Source organism: Etheostoma spectabile, unplaced genomic scaffold (assembly GCF_008692095.1).
Source record: "Etheostoma spectabile isolate EspeVRDwgs_2016 unplaced genomic scaffold, UIUC_Espe_1.0 scaffold00018492, whole genome shotgun sequence".
NCBI classification, from domain to species: Eukaryota; Metazoa; Chordata; class Actinopteri; order Perciformes; family Percidae; genus Etheostoma; species Etheostoma spectabile.
In genome coordinates this window covers 28,581-51,809 of record NW_022604287.1, presented here as the reverse complement: position 1 = coordinate 51,809, position 23,229 = coordinate 28,581, and the positions used below count along the sequence as shown (strand labels likewise).

The window sequence follows — 23,229 nt, the reverse complement described above, 5'->3', positions numbered from 1 at the left end:
CATGAATGAAATTTGTCATTCTTTGGTTATTTCTGAGATTGATACAATGAAAGGAATTATTTAAGAGTGGTAGCAAACCAATGAAAAGGGTTATAGAACATAAATGGTATGTCCTTGGACATACTATCCAAGCAGGGAGATGAGTACAGAGATTTGGGTGCTAGCAAGATGGATGTAGGTTGCCCATTGTTCATTTAGACTTACCAACAACATTGTTATGATACAAACCTGCTTGAAAAACAGTCACAATTCTTTTTAAAGACTTGCGCATGGAACACACATGATATGATAGTGTCTGAATTTGTCCATGTCCATACAAGCATGTCAAATGGACAACTCATCTAGCAGAATGTGCAACTCTACACCTGAACAGGGACTTGAACCCTGGACCCTCAGATTAAAAGTCTGATGCTCTACCAACTGAGCTACCCAGGCTTCAAAAGCAAGTGACTGTGGAAAAAACAATCTGCTGAACTACAGATTAAAGTGCAAGTAAATGAAGACCATTGAGCTGTTGCCATAATCACCGTCTTCTGGATAGCAGGAGGGTAGACCATAATTTGCACAATGCAACACCAAATGTTATTGCACAAACTGGTTGAAAATTGGCCAAAAAGGTTAATTAAAAAGCTCAAAGTCACAACTCATCATGGCGACTAGCAGACTGTGAACATCCAGCAAACCTGCATGACAGATGACAATAGCGAGCACTTCATACATATCCCAGAATCAAGCTGTTGCCTTACCAGGGACTTGAGCTGTGGTTTTCTTTTTCGCTGAAAACGTTGATAACCTAATGCAATTTTATGGCTCCAGACAAATAAACTTTACTGCTAGCCGGTACAATAAAACAACTCTCCCTCTTGATCAGCTTCCTCTTGACGGAAAAAATCCACCAGATGACTTGCCATCCAAGCAGGGAGATCAGCACAGAGATTTGGGTGCCATCAAGATGGATGTAGGTTGGCCATTGTTCATTTAGAGATAGCACCCGCATTGTTATGATGCAAACCTGCATGAAAAACAGTCACATTTCTTTTTAAAGACTTGTGCATGTTACTTACATGATACAGTGTCTGAAAGTGTTAAGGATTGCCAAAGTGTACAATTTATCATGGCATCAAGCAAAATGTGCAACTGCACGCCTGAACAGGGACTTGAACCCTGGACCCTCAGAATAAAAGTCTGATGCTGTACCGACTGAGCTACCCAGGCTTCTAAAAAAAGAGGGCTGTGGGAAAAACAAGTGCCGTTATTGCTTCCTAAACCCAACCGTCCCATTGTTGTCCCACATGTCATGGTTAACACAAATATGCCCGTTTCGTTATTTCGTTAATTATTTGGCTGCTGGCTTTTCCTCCTCTTCCTCATCCCAGTCAGTCGCCGTAGTTCTAGTGCCAGGCTGAGACTTCGCTCCCCAGTGTGACGTCATTGCCGAATTGACTTAATAAACCAGCGAATACTAAAAATTACCAAAAACTAACTTTTAACATTATTTGGAGACATTTAAAAAATGATATAAATACATATATCTTGAGTGCTTTTTGTACCCAATAATCAACAGTGGTGGTTAACCCGCAACATTCTGAGACCAATTAATGCAAAGAAAGGACTGGAGCATTTATTGGAGAGAATAAGTAGGCTGACACTAAAGTATTGAGACAACAGTGACTGAAAATCTAATTCAATCTACATATCGGTCTTCTTAAAGATCTAAATAGATTTTCTCACCTCAGAGTCATCTGGAGCACGTAACGATTAGCTTCTGTCCCTCTGAACCCTGAGTGACAATCACTCTGCAGTGAATGAGATGCAGTTCCCCCCCCCCCCCCCCCAGTCTAACCAAGACTATACTTTCAGGGATCATTTCTAGAGTTTCTGACTTGAGGAATGTGTATCTAAAGTGTTTGGTCTCGCTGACCACGATGATGAGTCGTGATATTCCTTTCTGAGCGTGAGGCTGACAGAGAGTAATGATTCACTTCATATGCTCTCTGTCATTGATGATCGTTCTTTGCTTCTTTATGGAGTATTGAAGAAGGGAATATTTTCAGAGTGGTAGTAGCAGATATGTGGAAAACTAACACGTGTGAAAGTAATAAAACGTACTAAGCTTTCTATTTAACTGAAGTTATAGTCAGTCTTGAAGAATGTCCAGTCCATGCTGGACAAGGTTACTTGAAAGGGTTAACACCTACTTTCTTGACTTTGTAATGCCTTTTTTCCGGTGTAAAAACGTAAACTGAGTTAAGCTATAATTTATTTTTATTTCTACCTTTGCTTTTCCTACTTTGACATGTAAAAAATTTTGCATTGTTTGAAAGCCTGTCTCTACACATCCATGTTTCACTCCCACAGGTGTTTCCACTTGACTAATCAGACTGTGTGGCCTTTACAGGCTCAGCTTGATTGACATGTATTAAAGGGGTGGAACGGTACACTGAAGTCCCGGTGGACGGGTTGGCATGTTGTAACGAGGTTTGTATACATACAGCAAAACTTGAAGCCAGGTTACTCTACGAGTGGATACGGGGCGTTGAAGGTGATGTGGAAATCCTGATTGATTCAGTGATTTTTTGGCCCTATTTGTATTTGTGTCTAAAGGCTGGTTAAGCACTGTAGGAAGGAGACGCTGGACAGCTTTTTTTGTCTTGTTCCAGTGATTTGAATCCAGGGTTTGAATCCAGCCTGAGGCCCTTTGCTGCATGTCACTCCCCCTCTCTCTCCCCTTTCATATCTTGAACTGTCCTCTCAATTAAAGGCCTAAAATGCCCAAAAAAAATCTTTAAAAAAATAAATAAATAAAAATCTGAACTTATATGTTTAAATTATAGCCGATAGAGAGAGATCCACCCATTACCTTAATTTATATGCGTTGTACTTTTCCCTTGCCAGGTGAGTTAGGGAAACTGTTACAGCATAGCAGAGTTTTCTGTCCACCTCCACACGCGTAGTCTTCTCTTCGAGCAGACTTACTGCCTCCTGGTCTTGTCTTGACCTGGTTACTACTTTCTCATTTTTGTGTGGCAGCACATCCAGCTGCAAGAGATTCTCAACAATCTGGAAGAGCTCCATGTTGGACGGAACAGTGGACGTCAGAAGGTACTGTTGCGGCCATAGCTGTTGCTCCACGATCCGTGCTGGGCTCTGAAACGTTCCCCCCCAGTCTGGTTCAAATGGTGAGTGTTCCATCTGGTGGACCGAGCTTCACTGGCTCTATGGGGGTGAGATGTGGATGATCAGCACCAATGGGAAGGAGTGGGCTGGCTTTCTCAAACTGCTGAAGGGAGAGACCTGCCAGGTACTTCTACCTCTTCTGCAGACTGACTGAATAGGATTGATCCGCCAAGCCTAGGCAAGCTAACCCGTTACTCCCATTACTGCTAGTCAGTATACTGTATGTTTAGCTTATACAAGGTAAAAGACAAATTAAGACTTAACAGGGTAGCTACTTGTGGAGGTGCTGTGGCTTAGTTGGTTAAAGTGCCTGTCTAGTAAACAGGAGATCCTGGGTTCAAATCCCAGCAGCACCTTGTTGTTGGAGAGATTACCTCTTTTGGTGTGTCATCATCAACCCAATCCCTGTGAAAGTACCCTGGTAGCAAATAAAAATTGCATGTTACATTTACTCAGAAACACTAATAACATGCCCAAAAGGTGTTCTATTTGCCTGATAACTAATGAAATTAATTAATAAATGCGCTACTTTGGCTCCATTACAGTTCTGTGTCAGTCAACTGCTCCATTTCACTCACCACTGAGTCAGACTTAATGCCCCGCCCACAACAACATCTGATTAGCAGGCAACTTAAAAACAAGTACAGGTAATCTCTGCAACAACAAGGTGCTGCTGGGATTTGAACCCAGGAACTTCTGCTGACTAGACAGGCACTTTAACCAACTAAGCCACAGCACCTCTGGGGATGAACACGGATGCATGGCCATTATGGAGGTACTCGGTGTAAACAACTGAGGTGGTTGGGTCATCTGGTAAGGATGCCTCCTGGGGGCCTTCGTAGAGAGCTGGTCCAGGCACGTCCAGCTGGGAGGAGGCCTCGGGGAAGACCCAGGACTAGGTGGAGAAAGTACATCTCCAACCTGGCCTGGGAACGCCTCGGGATCCCCCAGTCGGAGCTGGTTTATGTGGCTCGGCAAAGGGCAGTTTGGGGTCCCCTGCTGGAGCTGCTGGACAAAGATGGATGGATGGAGGGAACCCTTTTCACTAGCTCATTGTATTCTTGCAAGAAGGAATTTGCTGCAGGAGGCACTGTAGCTTAGAGGTTAAAGCGCCTGTCTCGTAAACAGGAGATCCTGGGTCCAAATCCCAGCAGTGCCTGGTTATCACTTAATAAAGTGTTTCCACATGGTTCCTGATACTTAACATGTGCAACAAAGTTATAGCCTGATTTTCTAGAGCACTAAAGTGACATGTGGTGTTGTTTTCTACCATAACATTACATGTGTCCATGTAAAGCGAATAGAGGTGTTGTTGCAACTTTAGTGTGAAGATTATAAAGTTTTTATTATCATGAATTCGGTCTTACCTTGGAAGCTTAGGGCTCCTGCACACTGCCTGCATGGCGTGAGCGTGTCAGCTGAGGTTAGAATGCCTACCGTATTGGTCAATACTGTTAACATGGGAGAAATAAAAACAGACACGCCACACAGCAAATGCTATTTTTACTGTTGAGGAGGACTAAATTAGGACTGTGTTTTAAGCTTTCCATGAGAAATGGCATGATAACAGCTGTTTTCAGTGTTGATGGAACATGGCCTGACCGGAGGGAGTGGTTAATGACCTTTGTGATGAGGGGACTCATGGCATGGAGGTTGGATTTACCAGGGCTGTGGGGAAAGGGTCTCTCATCTCTCAAGGTCCTTGCATAGGACTTCTGTTGTTCTCGGTAGGCCTGCCTATGAATAGTGAGTCCTGAGGCGATGCTCAAGGACACGTCCAGCTGTTTTCATTTGCCGGAGTTCGTAAGGGTCCCCTACTGGAGCTGCTGGACGAAGATGGATGGATGGAAGCAACCTGTTCATTAGCTCATTGTATTCTTGCAAGACAGGCTTATCTGTAGAAGGCGCTGTAGCTTAGTGATTAAAGCGCCTGTCTTGTAAACAGGAGATCCTGGGTCCAAATCCAGCAGTGCCTAGTTCTCACTTAATGAAGTGTATTGTATGCATATGACTAGTGATTCATAACAGGTGCAACAAAGTTACACTTGCCTGATTTTACAGAGCACAAAAGTGACATGTGATGTTGTCTTATAACATTATATGTGGCTGAAAACAGTCTATACCAGTGGAGTGGAATGCTGGCTTTAATAGGTGCAGGTGGGCTGCACGCTGTTAGGTCAGCCATTCTGGGAATCATTGGTTCAGACTTCCACCGATGACACTCATCAAGTGGGCCGGGGATGACGGATGGCCTCGCGCCCTCTCACCCATCTCACCCCGGACACAACCTATTCCAGTTTCTTCCTTCTGGTAAGCGCTACAGAGCACTTTACGCCAAAACCAACAGAGTCAGGACCAATTTCTTACCACAAGCCATCACTGTGATGAAATATTTGCACCGCTCTTCTATGGCTTCTGAATGAGAGTAAGTTTGTTGTTTTGTTTGTGAGTAGTTCTGGAACAATAGGTTGAAGTTGTAGGATTTTAAGATTTGCGGTCCTAAACTGTTAATTACAGTTCTAAAATGTTACATTGTAGTTCTAGAATGTTAAGCTGCAATTCTAGAACAATAGGTTGAAGTTTTAGAATTTGAACATGCATTGTCACCAGACTTTAGTTTGATCTGAGGAACAGGAGGTCAGCACAGGCCATGATTGTAGAATGCAGGCACATTTTAGACTGGTAAATTTCAGGGATTTTTACACTGGGATGGAACTGCTAATCTTGCAATTGACAGGCCCAATACAGCCATCTGATACTATGCAGAACTCAGGGATTCCCACTCTATAAAACACAACCGCCCAACATGGGGCTTGAACCCATGACCCTGAGATTAAAAGTCTCATGCTCTACCGACTGAGCTAGCCAGGCACTTCTCAAGTTTTGAGTTGCGGTCCAAAGATTTTACCCAAAACTTCTGAAATGTTACAGTTCTAGAATGTTACTTGGCAGTTCTAGAATGTTAGGTTGAAGTTCTAGAATGTTAAGATGCAGTTCTAGAAAGTTAAGCTTTCATTCTAGAAATTTGAGTTGCAATTCAAGAACAATATGTTGAAGTTTTAGAATTTTTATAAGTTGCGTTCCCAAAAGGTTGCTCATAGTCCTAAAAGGTTACATTGTAGTTCTAGAATGGTAAGCTGCAGTTCTAGAATGTTAGGTTTAATTTCTAGAACGGTAAACTCCAGTACTAGAATGTTATGTTGAAGTTCTGGAATGTTAAGATGCAGTTCTAGAAAGTTAAGCTTTCATTCTAGAAATTTGAGTTGCAATTCAAGAACAATATGTTGAAGTTTTAGAATTTTTATAAGTTGCGTTCCCAAAAGGTTGCTCATAGTCCTAAAAGGTTACATTGTAGTTCTAGAATGGTAAGCTGCAGTTCTAGAATGTTAGGTTTAAGTTCAAGAATGTTAAGCTGCAGTTCTGTAATGTTAAGTTGCAGTTCTGGAACAATAGGTTGAAGTTGTAGAATTTTAAGAGTTATGGTCCTAAAATTTTACTTACAGTTCTCCAATGTTATTTGTAGTTCTAGAATGTTAGGTTTAATTTCTAGAATGTTAAGCTGTCGATCTAGAATGTTAGGTCAAACTTTAAGAATGTTTACCTATAGTTCTGGAATGTTAAGTTGCAGTTCTGGAACAATAGGTTGAAGTTGTAGAATTTTAAGAGTTGCGGTCCTAAACTGTTAATTACAGTTCTAAAATGTTACATTGTAGTTCTAGAATGTTAAGCTGCAGTTCTAGAACAATAGATGGAAGTTTTAGAATTTGAACATGCATTATCACCAGCCTTTAGTTTGATCTGAGGAACATGAGGTCAGCACAGGCCATGATTGTAGAATGCAGGCACATTTTAGTCTGGTAGGGATGATGGAGATGTGCCACAGCCGGCAAGTGGAAAGCGATGGACGTCACAGACCTGCGAGGCTACCTCGGGCTGCTGCTCCTCGCGGGCGTGTACCGGTCCCGCAACGAGGCCTTGGAGAGCCTGTGGCACGAGGAGAGTGGCAGGACCATTTTCCGCGCCACAATGCCAATCAAGCAGTTCCACGCGTACTCTAGACTGTTGCGATTCGACGACCGCAAGTCAAGAGCTGCCCGCCGAGCCTCGGACAAACTGGCGGCCGTACGAGAGGTGTGGGACGAGTGGATGTGGCAGCTGCCTCGCCTCTACAACCCGGGAGCCGATGTGACGGTGGACAAGCAGCTGGTGCCCTTTTGAGGTGTTGTATTTGTTGCTTTGTTGTTGTTTTCGTTTTGTTTTGTTTTTTTGTACCATTGCCGTACAATTGTCTTAGTGTGTTTGTGTGTGTGTGTGTTAAATGTTTTCTTCCATCTCTTTCCATCATGTTCCATCTTCTTGTTTGGACACGCCACTTTCACACACCTGAGAGGAATCTGGGCGCCCGCGTGGTGCTGGACGTGACCGAGGGCCTGAGGGGCCCGCGTAACGTGACGTCCGACAACTTTTTCACCTCCTACGCGCTGGCCCAGTGGCTGCTCGTCGAGCGGCGCCTCACCGCGTGGGCACGATGCGCAAAAACAAGCCTGAGCTGCCGGGGGCGTTGCTCGCCACCAAGGGCCGCGCGGTCTTCTCGTCCAAGTTTGCCTTCATGCCCGTCCCCACTCTGGTGTCCTAGGTGCCCAAGAGGCACAGGAACGTGGTGCTGCTGAGCACGCTGCACACGGGGGATGTGCGCGTTGGCGCCGGCAGGCAAGCCAAACCCGACATCATCCTCCACTACAACCACACCAAGGGAGGCGTGGACAACCTGGACAAGCTCGTGGGCACGTACAGCTGTCGCAGGAAGACAGCACGGTGGCCCCTCGCCGTGTTCCCTAACATCCTCGACGTGTCCGCCTACAATGACTTTGTGCTGTAGCGAGAGCTCAGGCCCGAGTGGATGCTCGGCAAGTTTAACAAGAGGAGGGCGTTCCTTGAGCAGTTATATAACCGGGAAGGGCGCTTGTGACGGCAGCGGCGGCAGCGGCGGCGGTGGCACAGTCACAAGTGGCATGGAGGAGGACGGGGATTCTGAACCGGACACACCAAGGGTGCAAAGCAAAAGGAAGCGTTGTCAGCTCTGTCCAGAAAGAAAGGGCCGCAAATCACACATCGTGTGTGGTGGCTGCAAGAGATACATCTGCAGGAGCTGCACGCGAGCCTACTACTGTGCCGACTGTGTTTGCCTGTAGCCTCTTGGCCTGCGTGGACGAGGCCCCGACCAAACCTTGAATCTGTTTTGAATACACACACACACACACACACACATACACGTACACCCAAACACATGTACCCACACACACACACACACTCACACACACACACACACACACACACACACACACACACACACACACACACACACACACACACCACACACACACACACACACACACACACACACACACACACACCCCTTGGTCCCAGGGACCCAAATGGCGAGGCTGAAGCCTCAAGGGTAGTAGAAACATGACATTGAACAAGATTGGGTCTCCGAGACCCGAAGGATGAGGCCTCGAGGGCATTTGACATGACATGAAAGTGGTGTCTCAGGGACCCCGAAGCACAACGGCAGGCTAGTAAAAAAGGTCACATAAACTAAACATGTCCCTGTGACACAAAGAACAATACAAGGGTTAAGTTGGCCAGTAATTGTTTCTTTTTTCATCTTCGTTGTGATTGTTGTGTGCTTTCAATATCACACATGTGGATATTATGAAAGAAACTGTGTAGCAAACCCTTGTAACACATTTAAAGGTTCCATGGTGTAATGGTTAGCACTCTGGACTCTGAATCCAGCAATCTGAGTTCAAATCTCAGTGGAACCTGGTTTTAAGTCGCAGCACAGGTGAAAAAAATCAACCTTTCAACTTCACACATCTAGTTTAAAGTAAGCTTACACGTTTAATGTCATTGGCCATTTAGACTCAAAACAGTATGTTGGTGGGGGCATGTTGAGTAGTCACCTGGTCGTTAATGTAACTGGAAGGAGCTCCACTTTTGATAGAATTGACTGGAAGTGATAGGCTTTGAGTTAAATGGGGAATACACACTTTGCATTCAGTCTCGTAATCATCATAAAAATTAGGGATCCCTGAAATTTGAACTTGTGCTGATGCAGTCAGAGTATACAGTGCTCATCCTGAATGGGCCAGTATAGTGCATCAGAACTGCTTGTTGAATGGCCTATTAGCTTTGGAACATCCCTTTCCCCACAGCTTTGAATTGTCTTTGTATGGGTGGAGGAGTGGGCTCTGTGTCCAACCCTTTCTGAGTAAAAAAAAAACACTAAAGAAGTCTCTTGGATGAGAGACAATACTTCTGCGGAGGACATTTTACCAAGTCCAGTTGCCCTTGGCCTAGCTGTGGACTTTTGGGGTAACAGCATGGATCAGGGACCAAAACGGACACATCTGGACTCAATGTGGACATTCTACGGCAATATTTGACACGTTTAAACCATGAAGACAGTTATCAGTTTATTTCCCATCTGGCAGGGGCATTTTGGACTCAGTTGGACATTTTGAAGATAACGGCACAATGTTGTCAGTCTGGTTTCATTTTACCAAACCAGAGTGTGGATTATTGGAACAGTGGGAAGATGAAAAACAAACTATTTAAATAAACAGTTTCATCAAAAGCGATTTTGGGGTTTCATTTAACAAAGACATGGATTATTTTAGGATTTTGTCACCATTTGGCAAAAAAAAAAGACTTACTGAAGAATATAACAAGCAACTTACTTGAGTTTGAATCATTGCAAAATACGTGACTAAGTGCTGGAATTGATACAAATTAATAGCACTGAGACATTTCCCTTTATTTCTCTTTCCATTCAGGAGTGATTGCTGTTAGGCCTTTCTTTACTAATACACAAAATGTTCCAAAATTTGTCTTTGTCAACACAATCCATGAACAAAAGATGCATCATCATCCCAGCTGAAAAACACAAGTGTTATGATTTCATCTGTTGGACAGAGTTTTATTTTAAATAATGCCAGCACAATCTGGGGATACAGTTAAAAGGCTATAATCTCTTTGATAGGTTTCCCTTTACAGCCCAAATATATTTTTTTAATAATCTAATACATTTTCACTTTATGAGCAAAACAAAAGAATATTAAAAATGTTATCTTAATCACACTCAGATGGTTACAATGAAGAAAGCAGTTTGAGCTACATGGTAAACAGTGATATAGGCCAGAGCAGAATTGCAGAGAAGTTTTCAAATTTACAAATTCACCACTTTTTTATTTTCTGTAAATACACAAATTTAATCTTAGAAATTCTGAGTTTTTTCTCAGAATATTACTCCTCTCTCACGGGTCCGTAACGTTATTATTTTTCTACTATTTTCCTACTTCCTTTTGCCAACATCAAGCTGAAAAGAAACTCTGTGGCAGATACAGTTGCTGATCTTCCTGGAGTCGTTTACTAGCCCCCCCCCCCCCCAATAACTTGAGATCAAATTAAATTAACTAAATGAGTTTGACACCCCTGGGCTAGAGTACACTGGTAATAGTAATCATAATTCTTATTTCATTTGATGGATGCAATACAAATTGCTTCCCAAGTCAAAGCTTCCCATATATAATCTATCATCAAATTATCACATCAACGCACCCACATTAACAGAAACCCCAAACACCTTAATATTTAAAATCACTAAACCACAATTTAAATATTCACTTTAACTCCACTCCATGTGGGTAGTGTTTTATAGCGTGTCCTGATTATAAGGAATACACACAGAATAAACACAGAAGGCTAAATATCCCTGATAGCTGAATACAACATGCTTCAGTTTCATAACATGACATTTAAAGTGTGTTTAATAATTAAACAAAGATATGTGTCTAAACAAACTGTGTATATTGCCCAAACATGCAGTAATTTATCCTGGTACTCATTTGTTTTTGGGAGAAACAGTGTCAAGTACTGCACTGTGCTCATACTCACCTTATAGAATCAATCATAATTAGACAATAAGTTTATAAGTAATAAGGGAGTTTTTGATTTTGTTTCTCTATCTTCCAAAACGTCTGGTGGAGTGTTCTGGATATTTCCCCCACTGATGATTTATGGTGCTGCAGTGTCTCCGTTCTGCATGTAGATGAAGACAGAAGTGCATAGATAGATAGATATTGATCCCAAGAAAATTACAGTGTTACAGAGTATGACTGTGAGTGGTTCAGAGTGAGAGATTTGTCACTAGACTGATGTTTTTAGCTGATGGACAGAAAATAAATTGCAGTTTTGATGACTATATTTATGATCATTCAATCAAGACAAAATGCCTTAATCCAGGGTGCCTGGGTGGCCTGGTGGAATAGGGAGAGCCCATATAGAGAGGCTCTGTCCTTGATGTAGATGTTGCATGTTTGGTTCTGGCCTGCAGCAGTTTCTTTCTCCCCTTTCATGTCTTAGCTGTCATAAGCTAACTAGCTAGTGCTTTTTTGTGATGGTGCCTGAGGGCCCTACACAGCACTTGTGTTACGGGTAAGCAGAATAAGGACCCAATAGCAGAGATGATGGAGGCAGGCGGGTGCAGGTAAACATGGATTTATTGATTCCAAAGTCCAAGAAAACACAGGGAGCAAAAAATCCAAAAGCAATCAAAGCCAAATCCAAAAGGGCCCAGAAAACAGACAAGACAAAAACCAGGATTAAAGGGAGGGAAAAACTCATTGGGATACAAAGGTCACAGGAACAAACAGAAAAACTGTTAGGAAGACAAACAGCACAAAGCTACAACAATGATCTGACAAGAGACAAGGGGAGCACAGACACTAAATACACAGGGTAACGAGATAACGAGACGCAGGTGACAAGAGGACTGGGAAACAGGTGGAAGACCTCAGGTAATCACAGGACCCGGAAGACACAGGAAGTAAAACCAAAGACAAGACAAAAAAACCAGACTTCAACATAAAACAGGAAACAGAACATACATACATTCAAGGGGAACCCAAGACCAGGGAGGAAACACAGAAAAATAACAGGAAACAGGATGCAGAAACAGGATAAGAACTGAAACCATAAAGACCATAAAGTCCTACATATAACAGCCTAGATGTAAACATTACCTGAGATTCTGGGAAGCCCTTCTCTTTACACCACTTGGAGAAGTGCTTCCTGGCAGCCTCCACACTCTGCTCATCACTCTTCTTACTGTAAACCCTGATCAGCTGCTCAGAAAAGCATTCTGGGAGAAGCTTGGACACCTGACAAGAATGACAGCAGCCTGGAGTTGAGAATAATGTGATAACAGAGGCTGCCTTAGGGAGTGATTGCTAAATTTCTGACCTGGTCTCTGGTGATTGGTTTTGCTGTGTCAGGGTTTCTCTTGCCGTAGAAATATACATTATTGATGGGGTCCTTGTCTTTCATTCCATAGTCAAAAGTAGCAACCTGAAGGAGAGGGGGAGCAAGAAGCCTGTTTTTGTATTCACAAGTAAATTATGCCAATGGTGGAAAGTGACATCTTACACATTAAATGATAATTAACAAAACCCAAGATTTTAAAAAAATGGAGTAAAAGGAATTAGAATAAAAACTTACTGAAACTACAAAGTCCTCATGTGTCAGTGTGACACCCCCATTGCCCCCCTCAGGGACAGCTGCAGCCAATTCCTTTTGCCATTGAAGTTGGCTCTCCTTGGGGAGGAAGGAGAAAGGGAGAGAAGTGTTAAGCAGTTCAATATAAAAACATCATCTAAAACAGCGGTTTTCTCATCCCAAAATAGAGCTGTTCCAAAACTTTCTTCAGCGTGTATAAATCTTAAAACACCAGAAAGTGTGGACTAATGTGGTTGTTTTTACAATAAATAAGTATTCTCCAGCCTGCAGTCTACATAACTGAATGATCTATGATTTTGTTCACACTGCTATCACATCTTCTAAATTCAATTTCTAGAAATCTTGATCTTTTGTAGTAGCCCACATGAAATTGAGGTACAATACCCATGGAGACGATGTAAAATAAAAGAGAAAACCAAAGGAAAAAAAAACAATGTACACTTATCGACCACAAGAGGAGCATAATATCAACAATATCTAATGTTAACAATCAATTTCCCAATTCAGAATCTTCTCCATAGGGAGGGAGGAGAAAAGGTGAGAGATTTAAAATGCCTTCCATTTTGACAAGTCACAGTACAAGTACTTCCACATGACTTTGTTTTTTTCATATACGAAGGATTGTTTGGATATAATTTATAGTTCTGATAAATCTTAACTTATAGGTCTGGTATATCAAAGCTGTCCCCGAGGGCCGGAATGCCTACCGTTTTGGAAGTTATTATTAATAAAGTTAGTCTGTAGATCTCCCTACACTGTGCGACAACAGGCCAACATTATAATTCAATTAGCAGCATTTCCCAAGAGTTTTTTCCCGAGTTTTTTTGCTTTTTCTCCACCAGTTGTCATGATTCGGCGTAATGAAAGAATAACTGCCGGGGTCATTAACATATTTATCAGCATTCACAGGTGAATGGAGGTGTTTTGCATTGACTATTAATGATTAAAAATGGGCGTGGACAGGGCGGCATAAGAGGCTGATCCACGTACACACACCTGTGGGTCATCTCTGATTTATATTGGGGACGTTGCTTACAAATGTTCGTACAATCGGTTTTATAAATCAAACTTTTTTTTTGGCATAAGCCACTTTGGGCTTTTGGGCGTAGGTACATTTTTAGTAAGGATCCTAGGCTCCGTTTAATAAATGAGACCCCAGATATGTAAATATCAACAGCTACATTGTGACTCTGGCTGTATTAAAACGGGCCGCACAGACTGGCAGGGTAACCAGCAGTGTCTGTAACCCAGTCACAGACGGGACTCTGTGTGGCAGCAAAGTTAGAGGACAACTTAGTCATCTTCATTTTATCAGACAACGCAGCAACCATAAAAAGCACCTTACCAGATGTAGGCTGTAATGCACCTTGTGATTTGATACAGGTACACATAGACATTAATGCATACCTTGGTGGGGACTTGTCTAGGCTTGATTTCACCCAGAAACTTGTAGTGGTCTCGAGAGATGATCCTTTCTAGAATCTTCTTCGCCTCAGCCAGCTCCACGGAGGAAGAGTTGAGTATTTGTTCAAACACATGATCTACAGGACAAAGTGAGTGAAAGACAGCTGAGTAAAAACAAACAACGGAAAAGGTCACACATTCATTCATAGTGTTTAACAAATACATAATTGATTGTAAACAGAGGCATAACTCAAAGAATCTAGCAATTCAAATTTGCCTATGCAATAGAATTACTTTGTTAATTATGTTCTTGAAAAACTATTCTATTAAACTACTACTACCATAAAATTAATTTTATGTAAACAATTTTGATAAAAGTTAGCTCAATCTGGCATGTATATCACCTTCATAACTTTCTTATTTACAGGACCGGTTGTTATCCATTATTTAACATGTACATTGTGAATAATGGACACCTTCAAAACTTCAGCAAGTTGCTTCTACTCCTTATTGATAGGATGAGATGAGAAAAACTTTATTATCTGCTGCAAGGGACAGAAAATTCTCTTTGACAGGCAGGCGCAAGTGATTTAAAATACATAAGAACATGAAAGATACATATATAAACTGTATAAAAACAGTGACAGTGCAGACGTGCAAATAGCAAAAACATTGCAAGAAGAAGCTCGAGTGGAGCTGTTGGACGTCTGACTTTTGGTTGGTTTTTACACATGTTCTTCTTTGCAAATGGGACGCCATAGTGTCGACCTGATGACAGTAACTGAAAGGATGGGTAAAGGAGGTGTGTGATAATAGTGACTTTTCTGAGTACTGTCCAGGTGTGAAGTTCTGTTTGGGGGGGTTGTGGGGGAGCCTATTATCATACGGGCCTGATTTGGGATTTGCGACAATTTTTTAAATCAAAAAGCCCAATTGTAGATTAGCAACAGTAACTAGGAAAAGAAAGTTAAGGATGCTCCACGTGCTAAAGTGACTTGCGTGGAGCTACAGTTAAAGCATGGCTAGCATGTAGAGTTTGGAGGGATGTGTCTTTTATTTAGCCTTTACGAAATACCCTTACCTTTTCCAAAATATTCCTTATTATATTTAAGGACTAACTAGCCTCATGCTGAAACACTGTTTCCACGTCTTCTAGATAGATAGATGATTAAAACTTGAATAAAAAATCCTATCCTAACCCCATTGTATGCTTTCTGCCAAAGTAGTGCAACTGTGGCCTCAATAGTCCTTGTCCTTGTGTCCAGGTAAGCAATCAAAATCCTTAGAATAGTTCAAAACCTGTCAGTTGTTTTTAATGTTAAAACACAAGCTCACAGCACACAGTGGTATCTACATACCTGTCAGCTTGGTGTAGGCCTCCATGTCACCTATGGCTGTAGAGAGAGTGTACTCCTGGCCTTGTGAGCCTTTAATCTGGATATGCTTGTCTGCTTTTAAAAAGGCCTCCGCGATCCTGGATGACCATACCCAACATATTACCACTTTAATGCATACCACACAATAGAGTGAATGATGAAGCAAATAAAATGAGGTGGATCTGAAGAAGCTAATTGTTGTTAGAGGCCCAACGTGGGAAGGTTAGCTACTCACATATACTCTATGATCTTGTTCACTCTGTGCTGGTAGGCTCTTCTGTGGAGACAGTTCCTGGTGTAGAACATGTCATACAGATTGTTCACCTCCTGCAGAGGATTGCCTATAGTTTAGTCATAACTAATAAGACAAGGCAACTTTATGTATTCAGCACATTTCAACAAGACAATTCCAAGTGCTTTCCAACAAACAGTTATGGTGGCTGACAGGGGACAAACACACTACAACTTAATGAAATACAAGCAAATTAAGAAAACAACTTCATTAATTTGACAACACATGTGCAGCATTTAGAAAACGCACTTGAAATACTCAACCCACAACCAAATACACAAACGCGCTGCAAATACACAAACGATGCTAAAAGAAAAGCGCACAAACCCCGAAAAACACAACTATTTTATTGGCTCAGGTCACAGGTGATACTCAATCAGCAGAGACGTGTCTGTAAACTCGCGGTAATAAAAAGGTTGAGCTCTCTCCCCGTGGGGTCGAAGATCAAGCTGTTCCACTGAGCGCTCCCCCTAGAGGCCTGGAGAACTTCAGTTGTGTAATCTGAATCCAGTGGCGTTTTTTGGAGGGGGGGGGTCTGCTTTTCATTGCGTATTGCATCTGTTTTTGGGGTTTGTGTGCTTTTCTTTTTGCACCGTTTATGTATTTGCAGTGCGTATGTTGTCAAATTCATGAAGAAGTTTTCCTAATTTGCTTGTGTTTTGTCTAGTTGTGTGTGTTTTTAATTAAGTTAAAAACACAGTTAATGAGCAGTTAAAAGTATTAAAAACCTTTATTAAAGAGAATATAAAATAAAATAGAATAAGACAGGCATAGAATAAAACCATGGAGATAAAATACATAGATGCTGTTTTAAATTTGGATTTAACAAAAGCAGGAGTAATAATGTGAGCACCTTGTCTCTACTGCAGATGTGTTTCAGCCCTTCCACCTCACACACTCTGGCAAACTGTATGAAGCGGAGATGGTCAAAGTTGTTCTTCATGCCCAGGTGGTGGCAGTCCCTGAGAAGAGACAGAGTGAAGAAAGTTGTTGTTTAGCATACAGGGATGGGGGGTGCAGCTGGGACTCCCCAGTCAGCTTACTTGACCATTTTACAATTTGATTTAGGCGATTCTTGTGCTTAACTGAAACCCACCCAAACCATGACGCTAAGGAGAATGATATGATGGATTCAATAAAAGCATGATAAAACAATGCCAACATGGTCTTGTCGAGATGAAAATGGTAGTTTTCTCAAGCAGTCCGGACGCCTTTTTTACAGACAGTGACTCCTCACATCATTGGACAAAGGCTTCAATGATTGGTCTGTGGCCTTTAGCATTTTTATGGAGCAGACTGACTATAACGGAGTCATCCGCATATTTAATGATGGTCCTATTTACATTTTAGAAAGAGCTATAGAAATGGGTGAAAGCATTGGCAAGCTCAGCATCAGATTTAAACCCCTCTAGGTAGACAGGTCTGTTTTTACTCGGATTCTGCATGCCTGCTATGGTTTTCATACAGGACCAGGCAGAGCCAAGGGTGTTTTCAGCCAGACTTTTTTCAAGTTTAGACTTATATCTTTGTTTTGCTTTAGATGTCTCAACTTTAAGCTCCTTGGAGGCTACATGTAGATCAGATGCAGTTCCGTGCTTATGAGCATATCTTTATTTCCATACATTATCTTTTATGGACCTATTCACCCATGGTTTATTATTAGGGTATATCTTTACCTGTTTGCAGAGGATAATCATATCTCTACAGAAGGCCACATCTGAGCAAACAACATCAGTCATTTCATCCAAGTCCTTACAAGATTCTTTAAAAATATTCCAGTCTGTGCACTTCTTGAGGAATGTAACTGATTCCTCAGTCCATTCCTTATCACTCCGCATCAAACAATGACTTGCTCTACAGTTTCTGTACAAAAAGCCCCACCTGACAAAGTAGTCAAACTTGTCCACATCAATGCCGTTCCATTCGTTGGCCACGATTTCATAGAGGAAGGATTTTTCCTTGGTCCGACCCTTATATGGCCACTGTGGAGATAATAGCATTATAATGGAATTATAATCAATGATGATGATGACACTGACTGATTTCACTCAATTCACACAGGCAGGACTGACCTCATCTGCATTAGGTTTCTTCTTTCCTCCCTTAGGGTCTTTTGGTCCATTAATCATCTCTCTGATGAAATCCATGTCCTCGGGCAGCTTCAGCTCATCCAGCTTCAGATTATTAGATCTCACCAGATGATTGAACATCTCCACAGAGGCTTCTTCATGCTACAAGATACACATTATTAATATTATCATGAGACTTTAAAGAGAATGACTTAAAGAAGTTTCACAGGATAAACAGACTGAGGTCTTGTCTTATCTGCCATGTTGGCCAGACAACACATTATCGCTAACCTCTTCACCTCTCCCACTCTTCATATCCATTGAGAGTGACTCCCAGGATGTTGGTATGTTATGAAAGAGGGAGACAACATCTGACACCACACAAAAACCTCTTCTCTGATCAACCCTTTTCCATTAAGAGTTTGGCTTCAAAAGCGTTGCATCTGGTTTGAGCATCATTTGTCCACGCTCCTATGATCCTCTGCTGATCTGCCTGTTTTGCCCTTTTCTCCACGTCAACCTGTTTAGCCTTTTCTCCTCAAGTGAACTCGAGATGGAGTAGTGAAACAGAAAAGATTTCTCAGGATCTTCTCAAGCCTGCGCCTTGTTGACCCAAGGTTGATCTGGCTGAACGAACCAGACCACCTGACACTGAACCAGCAGAGACCCAGAATCTCTCTCAACTCCTGTGTGAGCCCAATTTCTGCCTAAACACTGAATATGCTGCTGTTCCCACCCTCTAGGCAATGTGAGAACATGCAATTTTAGTGGTAGGTCTACCAAAAAAAAATAATCACAAGTGTACATTGTGTACATTTCTACAAAATACTAATAATACACCTACATATATAGCAATGAACACAAGAATACTCATTTAATGTTAACCTACATTTTATGAATCACTGCACATGAATAATATCGCAAAATACAAGGAATGCCACGAATGAACTAATTGTTCCTTAAGGAATAGTTTTACATTTTATGAAATACAACAATAAGGTATAAAATTTGAATTCCTGAGCTGGTAGGGAGGTATTGTTACTATTGGACAGAGCCAGGCTAGCTGTTTTTATTGGCTTCCAGTCTTTATGCTAAGCTAAGATACTTTCAAACCAATTACTTCATACTGGACAAAGTTGAACTCCAGCAAAGCTAGGGAGAAATCTAGTATTCTACTACTACTTGGAACAAGTTGATTAAACTACTACTACTACAAGAGAAATTGACAATGTCCATATAATGCAAAAAATAAAACAATTTATAAAACATAAAAGTGAGGGGCAACTTGAGATTATTGGAAAAAGTGCCCACTTGTTCTCAGGTCATGTTCAAGTTCAGTTTTACAAGTTGTACTTTTAATACTCATTTATTATCTATTATTGAGGTCTATTTTTGTTTATTGTCTTTATCTGTTTATCTTCATTATTGTTGCCGTGTCTGCCACTATTATTGCAACCCATCCTACTAAGATTCACTGAACATGGAAAAACAAGGACTGAGGTATGTGCTGGTACAGATCAACGATTAATTTGATTAAAGAATGAATCATTTTTTTATTTTTCATTTTGGCTCACAAAGAAACAAGCCAGCACTACGTTACTTTGGCTCTTTAGTTTTGCTGCAACCTTGACTGCTAAACACAAACCTTTTGTTTATGTCTTTGCCCTGGCTGGTGGGTTAATATATCACACATCACACAACATAAATAATAATAATTTCTTACCTTCCACTTTCCCATTTTATCACCTAGTGGACCTGGTGGATGTGGTACTTTGGGTATGAACATTTGATCATACAGATGGGAAAAGGGCCCATGTCCTAGATATGGAGAAATAAATATAAATGAATCTTACAGACTGGTTTCTTTCAAAATTTCTTCCATGTTATTTGTTGATCTGATAATGTAAGGATGAGTGACATTTTATCCAGCGTTATTTCCCATCAACGCAACAACATAATGGCAGTCATGCCGAAGTCACAGCTTTGAGTCGTTCAGTGACACTCGCTACTTTTGTAAGACGCATTTCAACTGAATTTCTATCAAATTGAAGTTGTTAGTTAATCTAAACGAGTCTCAGATCTTGACTGCTCACTAAAAGAAACTATTGAGTTTCTATTGTATTAGTAGAGAATGATTGAACTAAAGTCACTTTTTGTGTGCCAACACTATGAATGCCTTCCAGGAGAAAAAGTTCATTGTATGAACCATTTGTATCATATTTGCCATGCAAGCTTCTGAAACCTCTATCTTATCAATATGAACTGCTGTCATAAACATAGGATAATGGACACAGGATGAATGCTGAAAACTAAAGATTTTCATTCTTAATCACACCCAGTAATAACCATTTAAAACATATGACGTGTTATAGTGAAAACATGTGTATCACTCACCCAGGTCATGGCAGAGACCAGCAATCTTCACACAAAGGACGTCTCTGTCATTGATGTTGAGTTCGGCTGCCTTGCACGCAGAGCTTCTACAAGTTGACCTGCCAAGTGCGCCACCCTTTATCAACACACACAATACACAGCAATTATGAATCATGAAACAATTACCACAAAGGATTCTGCTGAAAGACTGGAGATATTGCCTATCTTTTATACCTGTACTGATGTATGTAATGTGTTAACTTTGATTGTCTTAATGTTATTGGTGCTTTACTGCAAACTAGTCTTAAATTCATTTGGATTGTGATTCGCTTAAGACACAAAACTGTTTATCTGACAACACCCGAACGTACCCGATGGAGTGTTCAAAGCGGTTGTGGGAGGCTCCAGGGTAAACAAAGTAGGCCCCTCCAAGCTGCTTGATGTTTCGCAGTCTCTGGAACTGAGGTGTGTCGATGATTTTGATGAGAAGTGGGTGTAATATCACCGTCCCGTGGATGGGATCATTAAACACCTGAGGGAACACACAGATAGAGAGGGCAAAAGTACTCACTTCCCGTACTCAAGTAGAAGTACAGATACTTGTGTTAAAAAATAAAGTAGAAGTACTGTTTTAACTACTTTACTCATGTAAAAGTAACAAAGTACAGGCTTGGAAATTTACTTAAAAGCATGAGTAGCCTTATGAATGACAACCATTTTTTAGAGTACAGCTGAGAAACGTCTGTGAACATGGAGAAAAGGCTCTTTGTATAACGTTGACTACACTTAAATGGATGTCTGCCAACAGATTTAAAACATCCCGTATGTGATTATTGTGACAGAGAGTGGGACTCCAGGTTAATAAGATTCACACTGAGAAGCAAGATATTATTTCAGTAGTGATTCTGTGAGAATTCACAGATCCAGTTTCTCTTTTTAATCTTCCCCTTCACATTCAAAGGAATCTACATGTATGTGTGTGTGCTCATATATGGCTTCTGGAAAGATAATTAAGGATTAAATATGAATTACTAAACAGACATTAATGAAAAAGTTCCCCAGCACATTGGCCAGGAGTCCTTCTTGATGCCTACTGTCTCAAACATCTCTCAGATAAGGCTGAGGATGATGGGAATGTCTTTCTGCTTGTCTGCTGAATCTCTGGGATCTGTTTTCTTCATTTTCCATCATGTTGCCGTCCATACTACTATGTGCTAACATTAGCGCCATCAAGCTGCAATGATTTGCTGCGAATAAATGCAGAATGCCTCCGAATCTGTCGAGTAGTCTTGTAGTGGTGCGTCAAGTGTAACGTACTGTAGCCTACAGTATAGTCCCATCCAATTAGATGGAATTCGGTATTGATGACGCAAACAATAATAATGGTAACTCCAGTGAAATGATTGTAATCTTGTTAGTGAGGACTAGATTAGGACTGGATTTAAAGCTGATTCTGGTTTCCAATTTACAGCACAGTAACTACTCAGTAAACCCGGCTCCAGTTCTCCTGAGGGTAGCGGCGAGCTAGCTAGAGAATAAGAATAGGAAAATGTTCTTGCATGAGGCCCAATGAGCCCAAACATGAATTCAAAGCTACAAAGGAATAACATGCTGACGGATAAATGGCACCAGGTAAAAAACAAAACTGGGATGTAGTCCAGTTTACCAGTAAAAAGGTATTTTTTTTCTTCACATTTTTTCATGCTGCAATCTTCCTCATCTTCATTGTCCGTGCCTTGACGTCTCATCATCTCTTGCTGTAGACATAATCAATGTTGACTTAGTGACTGTGTAAGTTCACACTCCTTCACTGTTTATTCTACTGTACAAGCTCTTCAGCTTCCCTGTGTTTAGTCTTCCTCTTCTCTCCAGTCCAAAAATGTAGTGTGATGTACGGTTAGGCTTGATATCTTACCTTGCTATCGTCCATCTTCAATTTCTTCTGTGGTGTTTTGGAGCTGTCAGACATTGTATCTGCGTTGAACCGATGTTAGGATCACAGATGTCAGGATCACGTTGTTTATACAGCTGATCAGGGCAGACCTGTACAAAGATAACCCAGCCTGCCACACTTTTATATCTTCACCACACCTATCATATTGGTTCCCGCCCTCATAGTGAAATTCTTCAACTAAAATACCTGAACGTTAAGTTGCTGAATTAAATGCTAAATTAATATTTTGGCCACCATATTATCACCATTGTTCAGAGATGGGAAGCCATTAATCCCTCTTTGAAGACTATTGAAGTTAACAAATGTTGCAGTGCGAGCTGTACAGCCCCATGAATAAAAAATACAAACGCCCAACTCACAATTAAATAAGCCTGCCAATGTTACTACGACATCCTCTTGTTGTTTGTGTTCTTCACCTGTTACCTAAGTTACACCTGTTGATTTATAATGGTGATTGTTGAACCCCCCCTCGCTCACGTTTGTATTTTAGGTGCATTATTTACATGATGAAGTAGCTACTCTGCATTAAGATAACGTAATTAATAGTGGGTTTATTGTTATTTGTTAGCATTTATATGATTCCTAAGCAGTGTGTATGGTAGCCTTTACAATGTTTTTATCTTTACACACACACACACACACACACACTATTGTATTGAACAACAGTTGGTTGCTGGGTCCTGGGTTGGGTAACATGTTTGTGAATAAAACTCGCCCACATACACAGAAGAACAAATAGCAATAAATAGTAATATACAGACTATGATTATGCTAATTATGATTATGATGAAATCTCACAAATGTGGACAGATGTTATTTTATAAGGATGAAATTGACAAAAGGTTTTCTGGTTTCCTGCTTGGCCCCAGGTGTGTCTGTTAAAACATGGGTGGAAACAACGTCTCTCTGTTGATTGCTTTATACAATACAATCAAGCATCAGTATAAATATGGGGGGGGTAGCTCTGCTATGGCTGTGTGTGTGTGTGTGTGTGTGTGTGTGTGT

The 23,229-nt window shown here is 41.2% G+C and overlaps 1 protein-coding gene and 6 non-coding genes across 7 annotated transcripts; 4 read left to right on the top strand and 3 right to left on the bottom strand.

The window, feature by feature from the left end:
- Positions 1-362: 362 nt before the first annotated feature.
- Positions 363-435, bottom strand: trnak-uuu (transfer RNA lysine (anticodon UUU)). Its single transcript has one exon. It is a non-coding gene; the product is annotated as a tRNA-Lys (tRNA).
- Positions 436-1,844: 1,409 nt separating this feature from the next.
- On the top strand, positions 1,845-2,060 carry LOC116680816 (small nucleolar RNA U3). Its single transcript, XR_004329908.1, has one exon. It is a non-coding gene; the product is annotated as a small nucleolar RNA U3 (small nucleolar RNA).
- Positions 2,061-3,459: 1,399 nt separating this feature from the next.
- On the top strand, positions 3,460-3,533 carry trnat-agu (transfer RNA threonine (anticodon AGU)). Its single transcript has one exon. It is a non-coding gene; the product is annotated as a tRNA-Thr (tRNA).
- Positions 3,534-4,263: 730 nt separating this feature from the next.
- trnat-cgu (transfer RNA threonine (anticodon CGU)) lies at positions 4,264-4,336 on the top strand. The gene has a single exon. It is a non-coding gene; the product is annotated as a tRNA-Thr (tRNA).
- A 1,639-nt stretch (positions 4,337-5,975) lies between these two features.
- On the bottom strand, positions 5,976-6,048 carry trnak-uuu (transfer RNA lysine (anticodon UUU)). Its single transcript has one exon. It is a non-coding gene; the product is annotated as a tRNA-Lys (tRNA).
- Positions 6,049-8,933: 2,885 nt separating this feature from the next.
- On the top strand, positions 8,934-9,005 carry trnaq-cug (transfer RNA glutamine (anticodon CUG)). The gene has a single exon. It is a non-coding gene; the product is annotated as a tRNA-Gln (tRNA).
- A 1,746-nt stretch (positions 9,006-10,751) lies between these two features.
- On the bottom strand, positions 10,752-22,392 carry LOC116680815 (deoxynucleoside triphosphate triphosphohydrolase SAMHD1-like). The gene is given in 15 exon segments (XM_032509534.1): positions 10,752-11,280; positions 12,264-12,401; positions 12,484-12,588; positions 12,739-12,834; positions 14,164-14,297; positions 15,519-15,634; positions 15,772-15,863; positions 16,682-16,790; positions 17,710-17,810; positions 17,901-18,059; positions 19,621-19,715; positions 20,292-20,354; positions 20,357-20,406; positions 20,642-20,802; positions 22,186-22,392. Coding segments are annotated over 15 exon segments (1,497 nt in total). The 5' UTR covers positions 22,240-22,392; the 3' UTR covers positions 10,752-11,256.
- Between the last annotated feature and the right edge of the window lie 837 nt (positions 22,393-23,229).